This window comes from Staurois parvus, unplaced genomic scaffold, assembly GCF_062004578.1.
Source record: "Staurois parvus isolate SC_StPar_1 unplaced genomic scaffold, SC_StPar_1.0 ptg001490l, whole genome shotgun sequence".
Taxonomy (NCBI): Eukaryota; Metazoa; Chordata; class Amphibia; order Anura; family Ranidae; genus Staurois; species Staurois parvus.
This window is the reverse complement of record NW_028319286.1, coordinates 810,271-828,442: the sequence shown is the minus strand read 5'-3', so window position 1 is coordinate 828,442 and position 18,172 is coordinate 810,271. Positions and strand designations below refer to the sequence as shown.

The window sequence follows — 18,172 nt, the reverse complement described above, 5'->3', positions numbered from 1 at the left end:
AAGTGATAAAAGTGTGCATTCCCCTGAAATGGAGAGACACTCCCCATGGGTTCATAAAGCAGAGGGAATCAAACAAATTGAGAACCTGGCAGCCTCACTCAGACAACAACAGGGATTCTGGCAATAATGGATAGACTTCATTCTGTCTGAGGAAGGGAAGAAACTATAGTGAAGATATCCTTTGGAACCCCTTCCCCACACACACCCATCAACTCTAACCACCCCCACCTTTTCTCACCCACATCCCAATATCCTACCTATTAATTCACAAAAAAAAAAACACTCAGAGACTAAACATTGCTTAAGAGACACTTTAAATAATGATGATAACACAACATAAAAAAGACTCCATGGTGTTGCAGAAGGGTCCATAAATAAGTTAACTTAAAAATAATAACACTGAAAAGGTGAGACCACCAAGAAAACATGCACATTAGAAATCATGAAGCATATGGTTACAGAGAAGTAAGTCAATGGCTGTGGAATTTGGGGCCTGGGGTGACAATGATATCACTATAGGGCGAGTTCTGTGCCAACCTGACAGCATTCTGATTCTTTAGCACCAAGAGGCTGTAGAATTTAGCAGCTACCTGCTTCTTTTTATCGCTCCCACACATTTTATTCAAACTAAATGAAGTGATTCCGGACTGGTTCATTTTCTGTGGAAGAAGCCAAATATCAGACAGGAAAAAGCAAATACAACAGCATATTGACATATTATTGATAGTCACATATAAATAGTGAAGAGATCTGCAGTCTTGCAGTTTGCCTTTATCCAGATAGAGTAGCAGGCAGCATTGATAGGCAGAATAATAGAAGAGAATTGTAGAAAATTATATTAGTATTTTAAAAAGCTCTGTGCCTGTCTCCCAGTTGTGCGCCTCTGTTGCCGCCCTGTCATACAGGCTTCAGGTGGAGACCATAAGTAATCATTTTAACACACATCACACAGGCATGACACACATCATGGGACGATTCTCTCTGACCTTACTAAATGTTTTTCAAGTTTCAGAAAGTAGTCTGATACCTTAACATTTTTGGATCAATGCAGTTTTGGCCTAAATTAAAACATATCCAAGTTGCGGGCTTCTTTGCAGCATAAAAAGGTAAAGCTATGCAAAGAGCTCCAGCTGCCTCAAATCTACATTTTTATACATGGAAAACAGACGATTACCAGCAGTATGGAGTAAAATCTGTTAGCTATATTACAGCAGCAGGTAAAGTTTACCTTTTAAACCTAACACATTCATTTTAACCCATGTGATGAAACCTGATTCTTACTTTTAGGCAGTTTAGCATCTTCTGCGTTCTTTTGGTCCATTGCTGTTCATCAGTGTCTTGAATGCTCTCAGTTGGCTCCTGTAGATGTTATATTATAAGAAAATAATGCATATTCAAGTCTTGGTGTTCAGCTAGTTAACTGGTCCCCAAATATGAAGTGGGCATTCACACACTTTAACATTATCTGCCCCAGCACAAAGGAGACCCTGAATTCCAAGATGCACCCAAGTGTTGACACCTAACAGAACTGGTTGATCCCCTTCTATGCTTTTTCATTGGCTTATCATTCTGCTGAGCAGCCTTACTGGCCAATAGGGAGGTGCACCTCCTAACAGAACTGGTCAATCCCCTTCTGCGCCTTTTCATTGGCTTATCATTCTGCTGAGCAGCCTTACTGGCCAATAGGGAGATGCACCTCCTAACAGAACTGGTCGATCCCCTTCTGCGCCTTTTCATTGGCTTATCATTCTGCTGAGCAGCCTTACTGGCCTATAGGGAGGCGTACCTCCTAACAGAACTGGTCGATCCCCTTCTGCACCTTTTCATTGGCTTATCATTATGCTGAGCAGCCTTACTGGCCAATAAGGAGGTGCACCTCCTAACCGAACTGGTCAATCCCCTTCTGCACCTTTTAATTGGCTTATCATTATGCTGAGCAGCCTTACTGGCCAGAAGGGAGGTGCACCTCCTAACAGAACTGTTCAATCCCCTTCTGCGCCTTTTCATTGGCTTATCATTATACTGAACAGCCTTACTGGCCAATAAGGAGGTGCACCTCCTAACCAAACTGGTCAATCCCCTTCTGCGCCTTTTCATTGGCTTATCATTCTGCTGAGCAGCCTTACTGGCCAATAGGGAGGTGCACCTCCTAACAGAACTGGTCGATCCCCTTCTGCGCCTTTTCATTGGCTTATCATTCTGCTGAGCAGCCTTACTGGCCAGTAGGAAGGTGCACCTCCTAACAGAACTATTCGATCCCCTTCTGCGCCTTTTCATTGGCTTATCATTATGCTGAGCAGCCTTACTGGCCAGTAGGAAGGTGCACCTCCTAACAGAACTGGTCGATCCCCTTCTGCGCCTTTTCATTGACTTATCATTCTGCTGAGCAGCTTTACCGGTCAATAGGGAGGTGAAAGAGACTGCAGTTCGGCTCTCAACCCTGATAGGAAGTATCACAATTTACATGAAGCAGATGTATTTTAAAAGGTGAATGACAAAGCTTGGCATGGTTTAATATGGCTTTTATCTAACTATGTGTAAATTGTATTTCTGTATTTGCTGTCATTCATTACTTACAAAAAAAGAGCATATCATATCTATGGTCAGCGATAGAAATACAGGCAACCCCACTGTACTTCAAAAGATGTTAGATGGAGGGCAATTCAGACGTACGCACTGTGTGAAACATATAATAAACATCTTCTTTTTACCTCAGATAACACAAAGAATTACCTCTTGTACCAGGCTGCTCTCATGGTCAACTGTCTGGTCAAAGCCTGCCAATTCATGCATTCCTGAGGGCTCTTCGGTGTAGGTGGAGCTGACATCTGTCACTGCAGCAGCCTCAAGCTGTGGTAGATCTGCAATGATTGGAGAAATAGGCAATCAATGTCTTGCAGATGAGGAACAGATATTAAGCAAGAAACATTTTCTTCCAATAAAAACTGAGTCCAACACCCATCTGAATTTCCTTACGGAAGGATACTGTGAAATCATCTACCCAATCTACCCACATATTCATCACTGACACCACAAAGCAGATTGTTCATAGTATTCTTACCCTGTTCTTCTTGATCTTGCTGGTGTGTTTCAACTTCAGGTTCTGTTGGTGTTTCTTGCGCTTTTTTAGTAGCAGCCAACTGTTTCTTTTTTGTAGAGTCTGACCTCTGGTTTTGTGTAAACAGCTGAACAGAATCATATTAGTATACATTCAAGAGTCTGCTGAATAACAGAGCACAGTTGCAGAGTGCAGTAGAGAAATATCAAATACTCAAGCTAAAATAAAAAAGTATTTTCTTAAATGGACTGTCCTGTGATGTGCCGATTCTTCAATCAGCTGTCGGGTGCTGGTGCCGCCATTTTAACTAAGTGAAGCCTTGTGGCTTCACAGTCAGTTTCCTACTGCGCATGTGAATATGCCACAGTCCTCTGGGACCTTTAAAGTGTCAAAGTGTCCCAGAGCGCTGCAGGGGGTGGGGGTGGGGGTTGCGAACTGAGCCGGAAGTGGGAGCAGGTAGCAATGAAACCCAGGAACCCGCTCCCCTCCCCAAAAAAGGTGCCAAATGTGGTAGTGGAGTGAGGGCGGACAGACAGATAAGCTGAGCTTCCACTTTTAGGTGGAACTCTGCTTTAATCTCCCCCTGTAACATTGTTTTATTACCTGTTGGTCCTGACAGGGGACCTGCTGATTTTAACTTCCTATCCTGCAACAGAGTGACAAAACTTCACTCTTAAAGGGGAATCAAAGCCAAAGCAAACATTTATTGTGCTGCAGGTTACCAATCCTTAGATGTGGTGTCTGCATTTGTTTTCTTTTCTAGGCATTCTTTCTTTTAATTTCACCTTGTCATCTGGCCACTAAGTACGATGTTTTTCAAAAGAACTGTCCTGCAGATATTGAGACAAACTATTTACCAAGCAGGGGTGCTTACAATTGTCAGCTTTTATTTATGTAAAACCTTTATCCTAAAAGAAAAAAATAACTGTTGCTGTAACTGCCTATTAAATATTAGCTTATGTTTGGCTTGAATTTGTTAGTGTATTTAAAACTGCTAATCTATGTACCACTTCCCTATCCCAAGACTGACAATGCTGCTGTCCAAAGGTGTCTCTGTTGCTTCTTCATCCAGAGTGGGGGCGCTCTAATACAGGAGGTGGGTTACCAGCCAGATCACAAGGTGAAAACAGAGGGAAAATGCCTAAAAAAGAAAAGGAATGCAGCCACCACATCTAATGATTGGTAAGCTGCAATATATTACATTTTCGGTTTAGGGTTTAATATTGCTTTAGTGAAATCACAAAGGCTTCGGTAGGCTTAGGACTTAGGACTTTAAGAGACAAAAGAAAACAAAACCTAACTCTAGCTAACATTTTTTGGGGCAGACAGGTGTCCAAGCCTGGATGCATCTTACTGTGTCCAGGCTCAGACACCCATCCTTAACCGCAGGTAGCCACTTGAGCAGCTACATGCCAACTGCGACGGTTGCTGTCAGCCTGGAAATACTCTGTACAGGCGGAGCAGCCACAGCTATCCTCATGCATCTGTCATTCCAACAGCAACAAACTGCTGATATACCGATAGACAGGTAAAACAAAAAAAGGAACCCTGAATACTTTCATTTTAGATTATTAAACCCATACAGTTACCATAATACAATATTTCTCAATATAGTAAATAATTCAAGAATATGAAACAAATGTGGATGTGGAATGCAGGACACAACTGGTTTTCTAATGAAAATCAACTGACATTCAACTCTATCAGGGACCTGGAACATCTGTTATCGCAGGAAACCGGAAATGAAAAACAATTCACACATACTTGGACCGCCTGGTCTATGTTTTGTTACTCTTCTGAGTTTCTAGATTGGGTCAAGGAAGAAAGTTACTCAAGTCCTCTTCAGCCATGATGGAGTGACTCCCATCCCTACCCTCCCCATACTCCCAATTGCTTTTCTCCTTCATCCTTTTATCTTCACCAGCTACTTATCAGTAATTCTTACCTCTATCCTTGCTATGCACCATACAGGTTAAATTAAACCCCAATATACCAATTTACAACCCTACTGTTTGAAAGTAAATACCTCCTATTGTGCTTCCTCTCTATAGTAATTCTCATTGTCTATCTGTCATCATTGGAATCTGTGTCTCCATGCAAACTATTGACGTTTATTTCAATGTATTTTGGTAGAGCTGTATTGTGCAACTTTTGTATTCTTTCTTCCTCATTTCTACTATTATAGTAGTAAGTTCAGAAATTAACTATTTGTGCTTTTATTAACAATTCTGAATGGAACCTAATACATCAGTAATTTTACCTTTTTATAAACCTGCACATTTGCATACTCTCTCTCCTTTAAGAGAGCTCTGATGTCACAGTTGGGGGATGATACTTTTTACAGACTACTTACCAATTGAAGATCAGCGTTGATTATTGGCTGAGCTGGCTCAGACAGCAGCCACTGAACCCCTCCAGTTTTTTTCCAATCCATCATGCAACGTGTAGGGGGAGCAATATCCGCGGTGGTCAGGGTATCCGAAGTGTCTTCCAGTTGATGACGGAAGAAGTTACTTGAAATCTGCTTTAAGTCATCCACCATAAGATTCCTTTTTTTTCTTGTTCTCTTCCTCTTTTCAATTTCTGAATGTAATAATATATCTTTAGCAACCATTCAACTAGAATGTTAGTTGAAACACATTTTAATAACAAAATATTTGATGTGTATTAGCCTTAAGGCTAGGCTCACCCTAATGCAAACCGATTTTGATCGAGCTTTCAGTACGATTACGTTGTACAACTTGGCTGTGGATTGCATATACATCTCACTGGAATTGCACCAAAAGTACTACAGGAACATTTTCCAAATTTGTGTTGTAATGAGTTATATTGATGTGACTGGAAATGAGATTTCCATTGTCATGCGATTTTGTGTGACTCAAGTCGCATCTGAAATTGCACTATTGTGAATGGAACTTAAAGCATTATTTTTCATGCCTTTCAGGCCTGCTCCTAAGGAAAGCAACCTACACATATTTGCTTATCCCTTTGTTGACCACAGACCTCTGCTTTTCTCTGTTTACAGGCTAAAAATGGAAGATTAAACTACATTCACTTTCAAGATGGATTGGTGTTTATAGGCAGCCTTCGGGTCCTACCTCTTTACACAAGTCCGCTGTTCCTTGTCCTCTAGCTCTGAGGACACTGACCTGTATGCTTGGGGAAGGGGCATACATACTTTGTATTTCCAAAAAAATGAGAGGATTAGAAGAACATTTTATAAATGATGATGAGTGGTCCAGATGGCAGGAGATGACCAGGCATACTGCCAAGAAAGCAGATTTTTCTTTCATGTGTATCTACGCCTCTCCAAAATGCTACACTATTACTAAAACAAGGAGTAAATGCAGCAGTACTGCAGGGAACCATCATTTCTATCTCTGCAACTCCTGACCCTGGTTTTCTAGGCATCAAATATAGTTTAATATAGTGTTGCAAAAGTGCAATTCCAATTCTCCTTCCATCACGTCTGATTAGGATCATACAGTACCTTATTCCTTTTATAGAAGGGGTTGTTAACCTTTCCAGCTGGAGGAAGTACCCAACAGCTTTCCTCAAAACACCAAATAAATGCACAGTAAAAGTAGCTTGATCTGTATCTGTGTCAAAATTCCCTGAGGTATCAGAGAGATTCCCATAAAAGGCAGCAACAAATCTCATTATACCATTTTATTTTTGATTACTTAGAGCAAATAGTTCTGGAGGTTATCAAATACACATGATACTCTGGGACAGCCATTCTCAACCTTTTAATTCCACAGCAACCCTTGAAATAGTTTCTGGTCCAAAAAAAAAAAAAAAACACCTGCTGAACAGTCTACAACTGACTGAACATTAGCAAGATCAGTAAATTATAGATATAATAATAAATAAAAGATTGAAGTATGTGACTTAGCTAGATTATTTGATGACTGAATGTAATTCATGAGTTTAGCACCTCCTGTTTTATATGAAACATTAATTTTCAGTAATAATCACAAAATTAAGCATAAAATGATAATAGTGAGTAGAAAAGGATCACAGTCAGACATCTGTGCATTTGGTGGTCAGTGGAGAATTACCTCCTACATTATAAATAGTGAATACTTGTGAGCTATTATCAATGAGGCATTCAGTGGGTAGTGTGAAATTATCTGCTGATTTAATGTGCTTGGTGCGCTGGCACTTGCACAGACTCACTTGCTAGTGTATATACAATGTTATAAATATAAAGTGCCGCGCTCCTATTTGCTTATATATATATATCTTGATCCTTGGGGTATATGAATTAATATCTGAAACAATTCATAAATCACTGTGACTAGTGAATAAAAATAATCAATATTAAGTAATAAATAATAATAAATCACTAGTGAATCACTATAACTGGTGAATCAAATGAATAAAAATAAGAATCAGCAACCTACATAAATGTGATTGATAACAATCAATCCTTAATTAAATGTGACTATAAAAGAATTAAATTCAAATCAACACAATTCTAAATCTGTGCCCCTCTGATCTGCTGTGATCACTCCATCTACATAGTGCAAAAGCATACATATAAGTGCAAGTGCAAATACATAAAATAAAAAACAATAAATTAAAAAGTCTTTCAAATAAGTGCAGTGTGCAGGTGGATTCCTTATTCCCTCTCGCCGAGTGCTTAGTGGTCTCCCTATGCGCTCACCTTAATATTTGCCTGAATAAATTCAGGCAAATACGCTTTTAATCCTTCCAGGATTGATGGGATGATACTCTTATTTAAGCTGTTCCAGAAGGTAGATATGGATTTATAGGGATTCTCCTGTGCTCTCCTCTTTCCCTTTGTGCAGCTGCTCATAAATGGACTTCCTGACCAGCTTTCTCTGTTCAGAAAAATTATGTGTATCTAAGCATATTCTTCCACAAGACTGAGTGGGGAAGTGAGAGGCTTGATCATCATCAGCTGAGAATCTGTGTTTTCAAAAGAAAAAGGTCCTACATTGGTGGTCAGTGGAAGAGGCGACCCCATTTCGTTATCTTCAGTAAGAAAAGCACCCCCTTTACAATTATGTTCAATGAAAGGAAAAATGTCCTTTACATTGATGGTCAGGTAAAAGGATATGCCATTTCACCATGGACAGGTAGGAAATGGATATCCTTACATTATGAGCAGTGCGAAGAAAAATGCCCTTAGCATTTGTGGTCAGTAGGAAGGATACCCCCTCTAACAGTGGTTATCAGTAGAAAGAATGCTAAAAAGAGCATTGCCAAGTGAGGACGGCTGAAGAACTATGCAGGCATCATAAGCCAGAAGGTTAATCTGCCACTAGTCACGGAACCCCTAGCAACCCCTGGATGAACCCTGGGATCCTACAGTATTCTGGTTGAGAATGGCTGCTCTAGGTAGTAATCACACATTTGGTATGGAGAGTCTGAAGTCAAAAATGATTAGCTGGCACACACAGAACTGAACAAGGTTTGACTGTACAAACTGCACTATATGGCCAAGTTTGAGGACAAATGATCATCACGCCTATATATGTTTTTTTGACATTTCATTCAAAACCATTGGAATTAATCCAGATTTGGCCCCGTATTTGATCCAGTGTAGCTTCTACTCCTCTGGGAAGGCTTTCCACAAGACTTTTGAGTGTGCCTGTGGGGATTTGTGCCCATTTAAACAAAGGAGCATTAGGGAGGTCAGGTATTGATGTTGTATAAGACGACCAGTCTTACAACTGACCTTTCAATCACAACAGTGTCCAGTAGAGCAGAAGTCAGGGATCTGTGTAGGCCACATTCACAGCAAACTCATCAATGTATTTATATAATTGGTTTTGTGAACAGGGGCAGTGGCATGCTATTGTCTAAATTGTCTTTGTGTACTGTAGCAATGCCATTCACTGGAAATACCTGAACTTAGAGGGGTGTCCATATACTTGGCCATATCACATACTATCTAACCTAGTCTGTTTGTTAGAACCATATTTAGGGTACCTGTAATGTCCACGGGTTCCAGTACAAAGCTAATCTCAGTTTGAAGTGAGCTGCTACTTCCAGCTGCAGGATCCTCCGTTGGTATATCAGGGTCTGTGCTACCTAAATCAGCTGCTGATAGAACAATATACCATAGAAAGTAACCAATCAATCACCAAAAAAGTTGTTTCAACAGACAATAAAGATAATTGTTTCATAGCTGACAATTGAACTGGCAAAAAAAAATCTAGAATCAGGTGGGAAAATACAGTATCTTCTAGTAATAATGTGGGTCATCTGAGCGCATTTACCCACAGCAATTCCTATTCAGCAATAGCTGTGGTGAAGGCATAATTCTCCACTCTTCTATGTAAAATATTAAAGGGTGAAGTCTATTGATGGCGCTATTTAACAAAATCTAGCAGTCAATATGTGCTGTCGTTGTCAATAATAGAAAATGCTCAAAACAGTAAATGATACCACTAATTTTCTACAACTCTGGTTATAAATACTGCATGGCTGCAGCATGTAGTTTTGCACGTTTAACTGAATGTTTTCAGTTATTGATAAGTATTGATCATTTACAGTATAACCACTGACTCTGATAATAACTGACCACCCTCAGCCTGAGCAGGCCTGTGATTACTGGCAAGGTCATCCAAAGTCATTTGAATTGATTTATGGCCAAAGGCCTTTAGTCCCACAACTCATGCATGCTGCTTGTCACTCATACAGCAGATCAAACACTATTATCAAGTACTATATAATATTTATAAAGTGATGTACAACATCCAAGAGACACAAATGTACATAAAAATTAAAAAAAAAAAGTAATCGAATAGTCAGAAAAAAATAAGGGCTAATTTTCATTTCTTTTAATAGGGTTTAGATATACTCTAAAACAGCTGAGGAGGCTTCAAGGGCAAGTTTTCATTTGAAATGGGAAAACCTCTTTAACTAAGTGTAATTTATACATACCTGCAGAAAGCTCACTCTCAACCTGTTGCTCTTGGCCAAGTGGGCTGGGTGGCATAGTCACTTCTTTACTCGCATCTATGTTCAGGTCAGTGTATTCCGCAAACAGATGACTGTCAGCTAGGGAATTAAAAAAAGAAAACATACACTAATGAGTCACATACAAACGCCAATCATGGTCCGATTTATTTGTTGAAGAAAAATCCTTTACAAGAATCTAACATTTTTTTTTAAGTTTATTAATGATAACATAATGTTTTGTGTTTGTGTTAGGCTGCCATACATTCCAGTACTGCAATGTGTGTTGTTCCTGAGTGATTTCTAAATCAGTATTTTGAGGCCTTATTATTGCTTCATACATTTTATGTATATGTGGATCTCACAGGCTTTCTTCAGAGAGCCCACTGGAGAGTGTAATTCCATGTAACAGGCCTTCCAAGTGTCAAGAGACCAGCTGGAGCAATGTCTTGTAGATAATAGCAGTGATGCGCTATAACATATACACACATATATATATATATATATATATATATATATAATTATAAATCTACGAAATCACGCACGGAGGCATAGACAAGGATCTAACAACATACCGAAAAAGTTTGCAGCGGTGTCTTCATCTCCAAAGAATTCTTGGTTAAAAAATCCTTCGGCATCTTCATTCATACCTACAAAACTGCTCTCAGGTAGAACACTGTTGGTGCTTACTTCAAAACTGCTTTCCATAGTAAAGTCCTGTCTCAGTGGATCTAGGTTTCCTGTTAAATAGATCCAAATTGTAGAATCATATATGGCAAAAGCATCTGGAATTATTAGCTCTGGCCAAATTCTCACTGTAACGTGAAGCAAGCTTATATGACATGAATATAGACCATATTTAGGGTCTATTAACACCAATACATTGAAGTAACGTGTGGTAAAAGTAGAGCATGACTAGTATTCTTTAGGAAGAAACCCCTAATGTCTACCCTGCACTGATGCCAAGCAAATCAGGGACAAAGTCTCCGATCAACTCGTTACCGAACCACAGCCAGCCAGGAACCCTGAAGTACTGAGAACTGAGAGCTTCCGAGTTCACTACACAGGCTGAACAAAAATGGCAACTAACACAATTTATAACTAGCTTTTAAAGTGAAGTGCACATGAAATGACTTTGCATAAAGCAAACAAAACAATATGTATTTTAAGCAATCCAGCAAAAAAAAGCAAGAAAATTACACAGTCTAAAAATTTAAAACAGGTTTAAGTTGCACAACATTTTCAAACACGTGAAAGCCACACTGCCCTGTCAAGGCTCCTCATAGTGTGGTCCTAACTCTAGTTTATGAGAGTCTCCATGTTTGAGCATATATAACAATAGATAAATACTGGGAAATAGATTTTATTTGCTCTGTGCAAAGCCCTTCCATGTGCACCCTACTCTAATAACTAGTTATAAATTGGGGTGATCGCCAATTTGTTTAGCTTGCTCAAACTGGAGCAGGGAGACATTGGATGCCTTCAGCTGCCACTGCTGGACTTCTGGTGTGTCCCTGGACCTTTAAGTAGGAATGAGCTGCCTCCAGGCATACCTGCTCTTAATTTACTTGCCTAGACTAGGCAGTATGGCTGTCAAATAAATTTCCAAATGTTGCACATCCAAAATCTGTTCTTAACTAAATTTTAACTATTTTATTTTGCTGGCTAGCTGGTAAGTGTGCTTGGGAATGTATTATATTTTGTTTTCTTACTACACAGGTTCATTTATCCTTCTCCACTCTCCATTTTGACACATTTTTTCAGGACTCAGGCTCCCAGGAGTCGGATGATAGTCTGAGGATGGTGAGGGAGGAGGACCACACATTGAGCAGGTTGTAGGATTTCCTTGGCAGTCAAAGAGTTAAAGTGAAACTTCAAGCAGTTGTTTATGGAGAAATTAATATTTCCTTGCTTATGGCTCACTAATGTATAAGAATGCCTCCTAAACCTGGTTATGGGGCCATATAAGAACATAAGGATGGTTTTACCTTAACTGACCTAATGCTACAGGAATGTCACGATAAACTGACCATATGGCCAAGCTCACTAATTTCATTTCAGAAAAAGTTCTTAAAAGGTGATATCACTTTTCAAACAGTTACCATTGGTTGTTACGTACTCACTAGATCTGTATAAACTACAGCTAAAACTAAACTAAAAATCGTGAGTCTCGTCCTATTGTGCACGTGTTTGGTTTGATCATTGTGCCAAGCTGACAGGGACTCCGGGGTGAAAAAATTGTCTATAGCTAAGTATACTTGTTACATTTTCTGTCATTATTGTGTTTGTTATCTTTACTCTTTATCTGTCATTTCTTAATTAAATGTTATATACAGCTTGATTTTACCTACAAGTGTTTGTGTGATCTCTCTTTGCACATCTCAAAACCCCCCAAAAACAAACTATCACGTATCTGTGATAAAAGAGATGGAAAAAAAAAATCCACCACTAAACCATACAGTACAGTTTACTCTTAATTAAATGATGTTTTTAAATCCAAGCCTCTTGTAGTTCCCTGCACAAAAGAATTCAGAGAGAAGATGGAGCAGCGCTAGGCACTAATTAAGTGTACTGCATACAAATATACCTAAAAGGGACTTGCTAATAGGAGGAAAGAGCAATATGCTTCCCTGCTTTCACTGTCCAATCAAAGGCTGATGACAGAAGGGTGACCAGGCCATATTGCATAAATGCAGCACAGAAAAGTCAGGTTACCAAGCTAGCTTTGTGAGGTGTCTGCATAAATATCAGTACTGGATAGACCAAAGTACAAATCCTTTTGAATGTAAACCTACATATACGATATGCACTTCATCTACGGATTAACAGGTTTGTCTGGAATTCAGTTTTCATTACAACTCCTTGATAGTTCAAGTGGATTTCCCTACATCAAACTGGAACACAAAGCTCACTAACCCCATCCATCCATCTCAAGTTGGTTCATATACCTGTTTACACTTTATAGTCATAAAAAAGCACACAGTTCTGCCTACAGACTAATAACTCTGTCTGTTTCTGAAGTAGCATTCCCTTTCAATTTTTCCCCAATTATTTTACCAATACGGCCCGCGTGTATCAGCCTAATGCAGGGATTAGAAATCAGGCACATCTGTTATTTATAACATAATAGACTCCTCACCAAAGCTTTCATGAAGAGTATGGTGCTTGCTAATATCCTCTTTCATGGTGATGTCCTCTGCTCGGCTTTGGTTCAATGTGAAATGATCAACTACATCGATGGCACTGAAAAGGTACACAAAACACAGAAAAACAAAATGAGAATTGAAATCATAAACAAACCAGGCTACTATCTGAGGAAAATATCAAACTCAGTGGTTACTGGCTCTGTCAATAACCCATTGGATGTCACAGGCAGAAAAAAAAGGCTGCTAAACTGTAATAGTCACATAGCTGTATTTTTCTAATTGTCTCATTGTAATGGAAAACATGGCTTTCACTCTAAACACTGAAGGGAACACTTACATTTTGCCTGTTCGGCTGATTTATTTTACCATATGGGGGATTCTGGATAGTTAAAGGCTACGTTCACCAAAAATAATAAATGCACATCTTTTTGCAGGTATAAAAATGTGCATTTAATATTATTATTTTTTTATTAGGAGCCCGTAAAGCATTGCACCCACCCATCAGCAGATCATGTGAGCAATCTCTGGCTCCTGCAGACTGCCAGTGTAACTGTCTGCCCATACCTCTGATACAGGCAGGTAGTTAATGAATGACAGGAAGGAAAAATAAACTACCTACAGTGCTCATCAGCACCCTGGTCAGGTTTGAACATCAAGCCTAGATCTCTAACCAAAGGAATGGTCCTATGGAGTTGTACCACTGGATCCAACTGGATCCCCCAGTTATGTACAGTGGGGTATAGAAAAGAATCCCCCCCCTTTAAAATAATCACATTTTGCTGCTTTGCAGCCTGAAATGAAGACAGACAATGTTTTTGTTTCTTCCAGCTTTGTTTACTCCGTGCAACTTATAACATCTAAGTGAAAGATATAACACCAAAGTGTCAGAAAAAAATGTAAAAAATTCAAAAACAGAATCACGGAGTTGGAAAAAGGATCTCCCCTCTCCTAAAAATTACTTCTAAACGCAATCAGATGTAGCAAATCACCTTCCCAATGGCACACAAAGTCATTTGATTTTCAACTGTGATAACAAAATACTGGTTTGTGTTCTTAAAGGATTTTGTTTGGCTAAAAGTTAACTCACAATTATTAATTAAGTCAGTTATATTAATTTTATAAATTATTGTTGTATTTGGAGGCATCTTTAGCTAACTAAATTAATTGTCCAGGCGTTTCCTGGCATACCAGCTGGTAAACTTTGTAACAATACAATACATTAAGGACATGCAATATGCACCACAGGGTTGCACAGACATTCCAAATTGCGCCAATATGTATGTCTATACAGCAAGAAGGTGATGCTGGAGCGAACCTAATCTTGACAGGAAGGAAAACTTGTCCAGAAAGGTGTAACAGAAGGTGCCAAAAACACAAAAGCAACTTCCAGAGTCACCCAAATTAGGCAACAATCACCAGATATCTATGAAAATTCCTGACAGCTTTCTTTGTTAAAATAAACACAAACACTAACCTTTCTAAAAAAAAAGTTTAATTGCAAAAAAAAAAAGAAACAGAAAATAAACACAACACTTTGAGTATGTGCGTACTGTGACAGCAAAATAAAAAAAAAGAAAAGAAATTTGCTGAAACTTACTTTAAGTCAGGTAGCTGATCATCAAAATCATAGAATGCTTCTTGAAGAGTGATGGCATCATACCTAGCTTCCTGATTGGCATCTGAAAGATCCAACATTTCTAGAAACAAGGCAGACACAGATTAGACATCATGATACAAGCCAAGTGCACCTTTATCAATATTACTCTTTATTTTTGTTTTATACATTCTTTATTTACTAAGCAATAGGAGAGCTCAAAACAAAATATCAACATTCCATAGACAGCAATACACTATGTAATAATATCAAATTATTGCATAAGAAGGAGATTGTCACATGGCAATGAGGGTGGTTTAAGAGTCCATCTTTATGTAGTTATTACACAAGGTACATTATAAAAGCAAAAAACCAAGGTCTCATTCACACCATGGCGCAGAGATGTGAGTTTTTATGCAGGCATTCTGCAAGGGCACAAAGAAAACAATTGTTCTCTATGTGTCCTGTTCACACCACAACACTACTATCATGTGTGGATTTTTTTCCGCGCAAGAATCTGCAATGTGTGTAAAACTCACTGAGATGTGCATGAAAACTGATGTAAACTCATGTCTCTGCAAGTAAAATCTGCGTGGTTTCCCATCAGTTGTTTATGCATGTATGGTATGAACAAGGCCTTAAATATCCAAAACTTTCAAAGTAGATCCTGCGTGTTGCTATTTATAATAGTACAAAAAAAGGTTGGGAGGGTAGAAACTAACGGTGGGGGCAATTGGTGGTAATGGTATTGAGGAAGCTGATGTTTTTTCTTCTGGAGTGGTTATTGGAGATGAAGGGAGAACGTAGTATAAAGAAAAGAAAGGAGAAAAGAAAGGGAAAAAAAATGGGATGGGGTTGTTAGAGATATGAAAAAAAAGGTCAGGAGCAGTGGTGCAGGTGACAAAGTTGGCACAGGAGGCTCCTAAATTTAGTGTTGTTAAAGAAAGTTCTTATATTTGTCTGTGGATGTGTATTCTATATGGTAAATCCATGCTGTATAACATTTTGGGGGAGATTTACTAAAGCAGGTACATCTGTGCATTGTAACCAATCAGCTTCTAACGTCAGCTTGTTCAATTAAGCTTTGCCAATAAAATCTGAAAGCCAATTGGTTATAATACAGAGCTGCACCAGATTATGTGTGCTCCAGTTTTATTACATCTCTGCCTTTGAGTAAAAATCTTTTTCGGAACGTATGCCATCAGTTTACCATACTGGATTCTCTGAAACCATTGTTGCATGCCTGGGTAGATTTTCACAGAGCCAACATGCAGAACAGGTCATCAAGATTATTAAGGAAATCTTTTAGACTTTCAGAGGGAGTATGTTATGGTGAAGTAAAATGAATGAATGTGTGGGGATAATATTACTCTTTAATACACATTACCAGCATATTGTGCATTACTTTATAACGTTTATTTCTTTGTTTTCTACCATTTCAGGCTGAAAACAATCCACTGTAAACTTTACAACAGCTTGGTGGGAAAGGAAAAAAATTGTAGTTAAAAATATCTTCTCTTAGATTGTTACCTTAGGTATGATGAGCTCCTGAAACGTGGATACCTTATCTTTAAATAATAAAAGCCAGCTCTTACATAAACTGATTTTAGTTTTTAGTTGGACACCTGGGTGGGTTGAACTACCTGTTGGCTTCACTTAGCTATTGATTACATCTTCTGATTTTTTTGTATCTATTCCCCTCCTACAAGCACATCTTAAGGGTGTTAGTTGTTTTGCAGCTGGACTCCCCATCAGAAGAGCAGGACCCAAGCTTTGTAATGACTGCAGGCATTAGAATATACTGCAGATTCTGATGGGGATGTCTCACCACTTAAAGGGGATAGAATTATTGGAGCTGCCACCTTCAGCTTGGCTTTGAGAATGTATGCTTTAATGGTATCATCCTTATTCTTGCAAAATTATTAAGAACAAGCAGTTGTCCTTACATTTGATATCTGCATGCTTTTCCCTGAGAAGACAATAATAGTTGGATGCAAAGAAAATACCAGATTAAATACTTAGTGTATCGAGAAGCATGTGATAGCAAAGGTGCTTGGCGATTGGCCCAGCAATGTTACATAGGACTGAGGAGAGTCCTCACTCCTGTGATAGTTCTGACAGGTGTGAACTTGGAACTTAGACAGGGCTGTCTTTCTTCTCTCCTGACACAGAATGTGCAGCTAGGAAGGGTGCTTTGTACTGTCTGGCAAAGCGCAGCTTCACTTTAAAACCAATTTATAGGCCAACCCTCTTCCCTGAAGCACCCCTTTACTTTTTATTTATGTGGATACATATCTTTTGTTCCTGCAGTCTTTGGTCTAGTTGCGAGACATTAAAGGTCCCTTACTTCCTGCAGAGACCACTGTCATGTCATCGCATCAAGCTGCTCTCTGCAGCACTCTATTATAAGCCCAGGCTGCCTGATGAAGCACTCCCAAGTGGGCAGGACTTGAATGCCCTGGGCTCACAAATAGTCAGTTGAACAATGCCGAGCATCACTTAACCCAGAAGAAGACACTGAATGGTGAAAGGGGTGACCTTAAATAAATAATAGTAATAAAAGAAATACATATCATTCAATTTGCAGGTACTTGCAAATCTGTAGGGTGTTGTTAGTCTTTATCTGTTTTATATAAATCAAGTTCTTTACAAATACCCCATTGTATCACCAGGGATCTCTAGATACCTGGACGGAAGGCAAGCTTCATTTTGAGCAAAGATTCATTGCAGTCGGCCAGGAGATATTTTGTCTTTCGGTTGTACACTCTCACTACTCCGAGAAGTAAATGACCAGATATTCTCAAGGACATCACCACCTACAAGACAGATATTAAAGGCATTAACACTCTTTTCCCAGCTAACTTCCACAGCTCTATAAAAAACACAAATAACTATCAGGAAACATACATACCTTTGCAGACAGGATATTTTTGATGGCCATTTCAAGGTTGCATTCAAATATATTGGTCTTGGTCAATTTCTTATGCCAGTGAGCTGCTATCCATATCCTGGCCAGGATCCCATGCTTGTCCAGAAGAACATGTGTGTAAAACATTTTTTAAAAAACTCACAGACATCTAAAAGCTGCAATACATGATACTGATTGTTATTAATTTGAAACATTATTTTTTGTTTACTAACTTTACTAAAAAAGAAAACATGAGTGGCTTCATTAGGTAATAACGGTAACCTGCTATGAGAAGTAAACACTTTGTAGCTGCTCAGTTCAGAGTTGGTGCAATGTTGGGTCAGTGTCAAGCTGGCTTGTAGAAAATAATAGCTATCCTACAGTAGACACTGCCCCCAATATTGCAATAGGAGCCCATCTACCTCCAGTGACAGTTTACAGAGTATAGGGGATGTCAACACAGATTTGAACCTGTACAGGCCGGGTGAAAAAAGAAGTACATATTCATTGTACGCTCAGGTTAGTTATGTAGT

General features: G+C 39.0%; 1 protein-coding gene across 1 annotated transcript; it reads right to left on the bottom strand.

Annotated features, from left to right (window-relative positions):
• Nucleotides 1-297: 297 nt before the first annotated feature.
• RAD21L1 (RAD21 cohesin complex component like 1) lies at nucleotides 298-17,786 on the bottom strand. Its single transcript, XM_089662530.1, has 12 exons — nucleotides 17,643-17,786; nucleotides 17,418-17,547; nucleotides 14,735-14,834; nucleotides 13,131-13,234; nucleotides 10,567-10,731; nucleotides 9,977-10,093; nucleotides 9,020-9,133; nucleotides 5,412-5,641; nucleotides 3,062-3,185; nucleotides 2,734-2,861; nucleotides 1,282-1,359; nucleotides 298-659 (listed from the first exon to the last, which is right to left on the bottom strand). The coding sequence occupies exons 1-12, from the start codon at nucleotides 17,784-17,786 to the stop codon at nucleotides 471-473; spliced, it is 1,623 nt and encodes a 540-aa protein (XP_089518656.1). The 3' UTR covers nucleotides 298-470.
• Nucleotides 17,787-18,172: the final 386 nt, after the last annotated feature.

Coding starts and splice junctions, on each gene's coding strand:
- RAD21L1 (XM_089662530.1), bottom strand. CDS start 17,786: ATGTTTTACACACATGTTCTTCTGGACAAGCATGGGATCCTGGCCAGG. Junction 13,235..14,734: donor GATCAGCTACCTGACTTAAA/GTAAGTTTCAGC, acceptor GTACCTTTTCAG/TGCCATCGATGTAGTTGATC. Junction 660..1,281: donor AGATGCTAAACTGCCTAAAA/GTAAGAATCAGG, acceptor CTTCTTCCACAG/AAAATGAACCAGTCCGGAAT.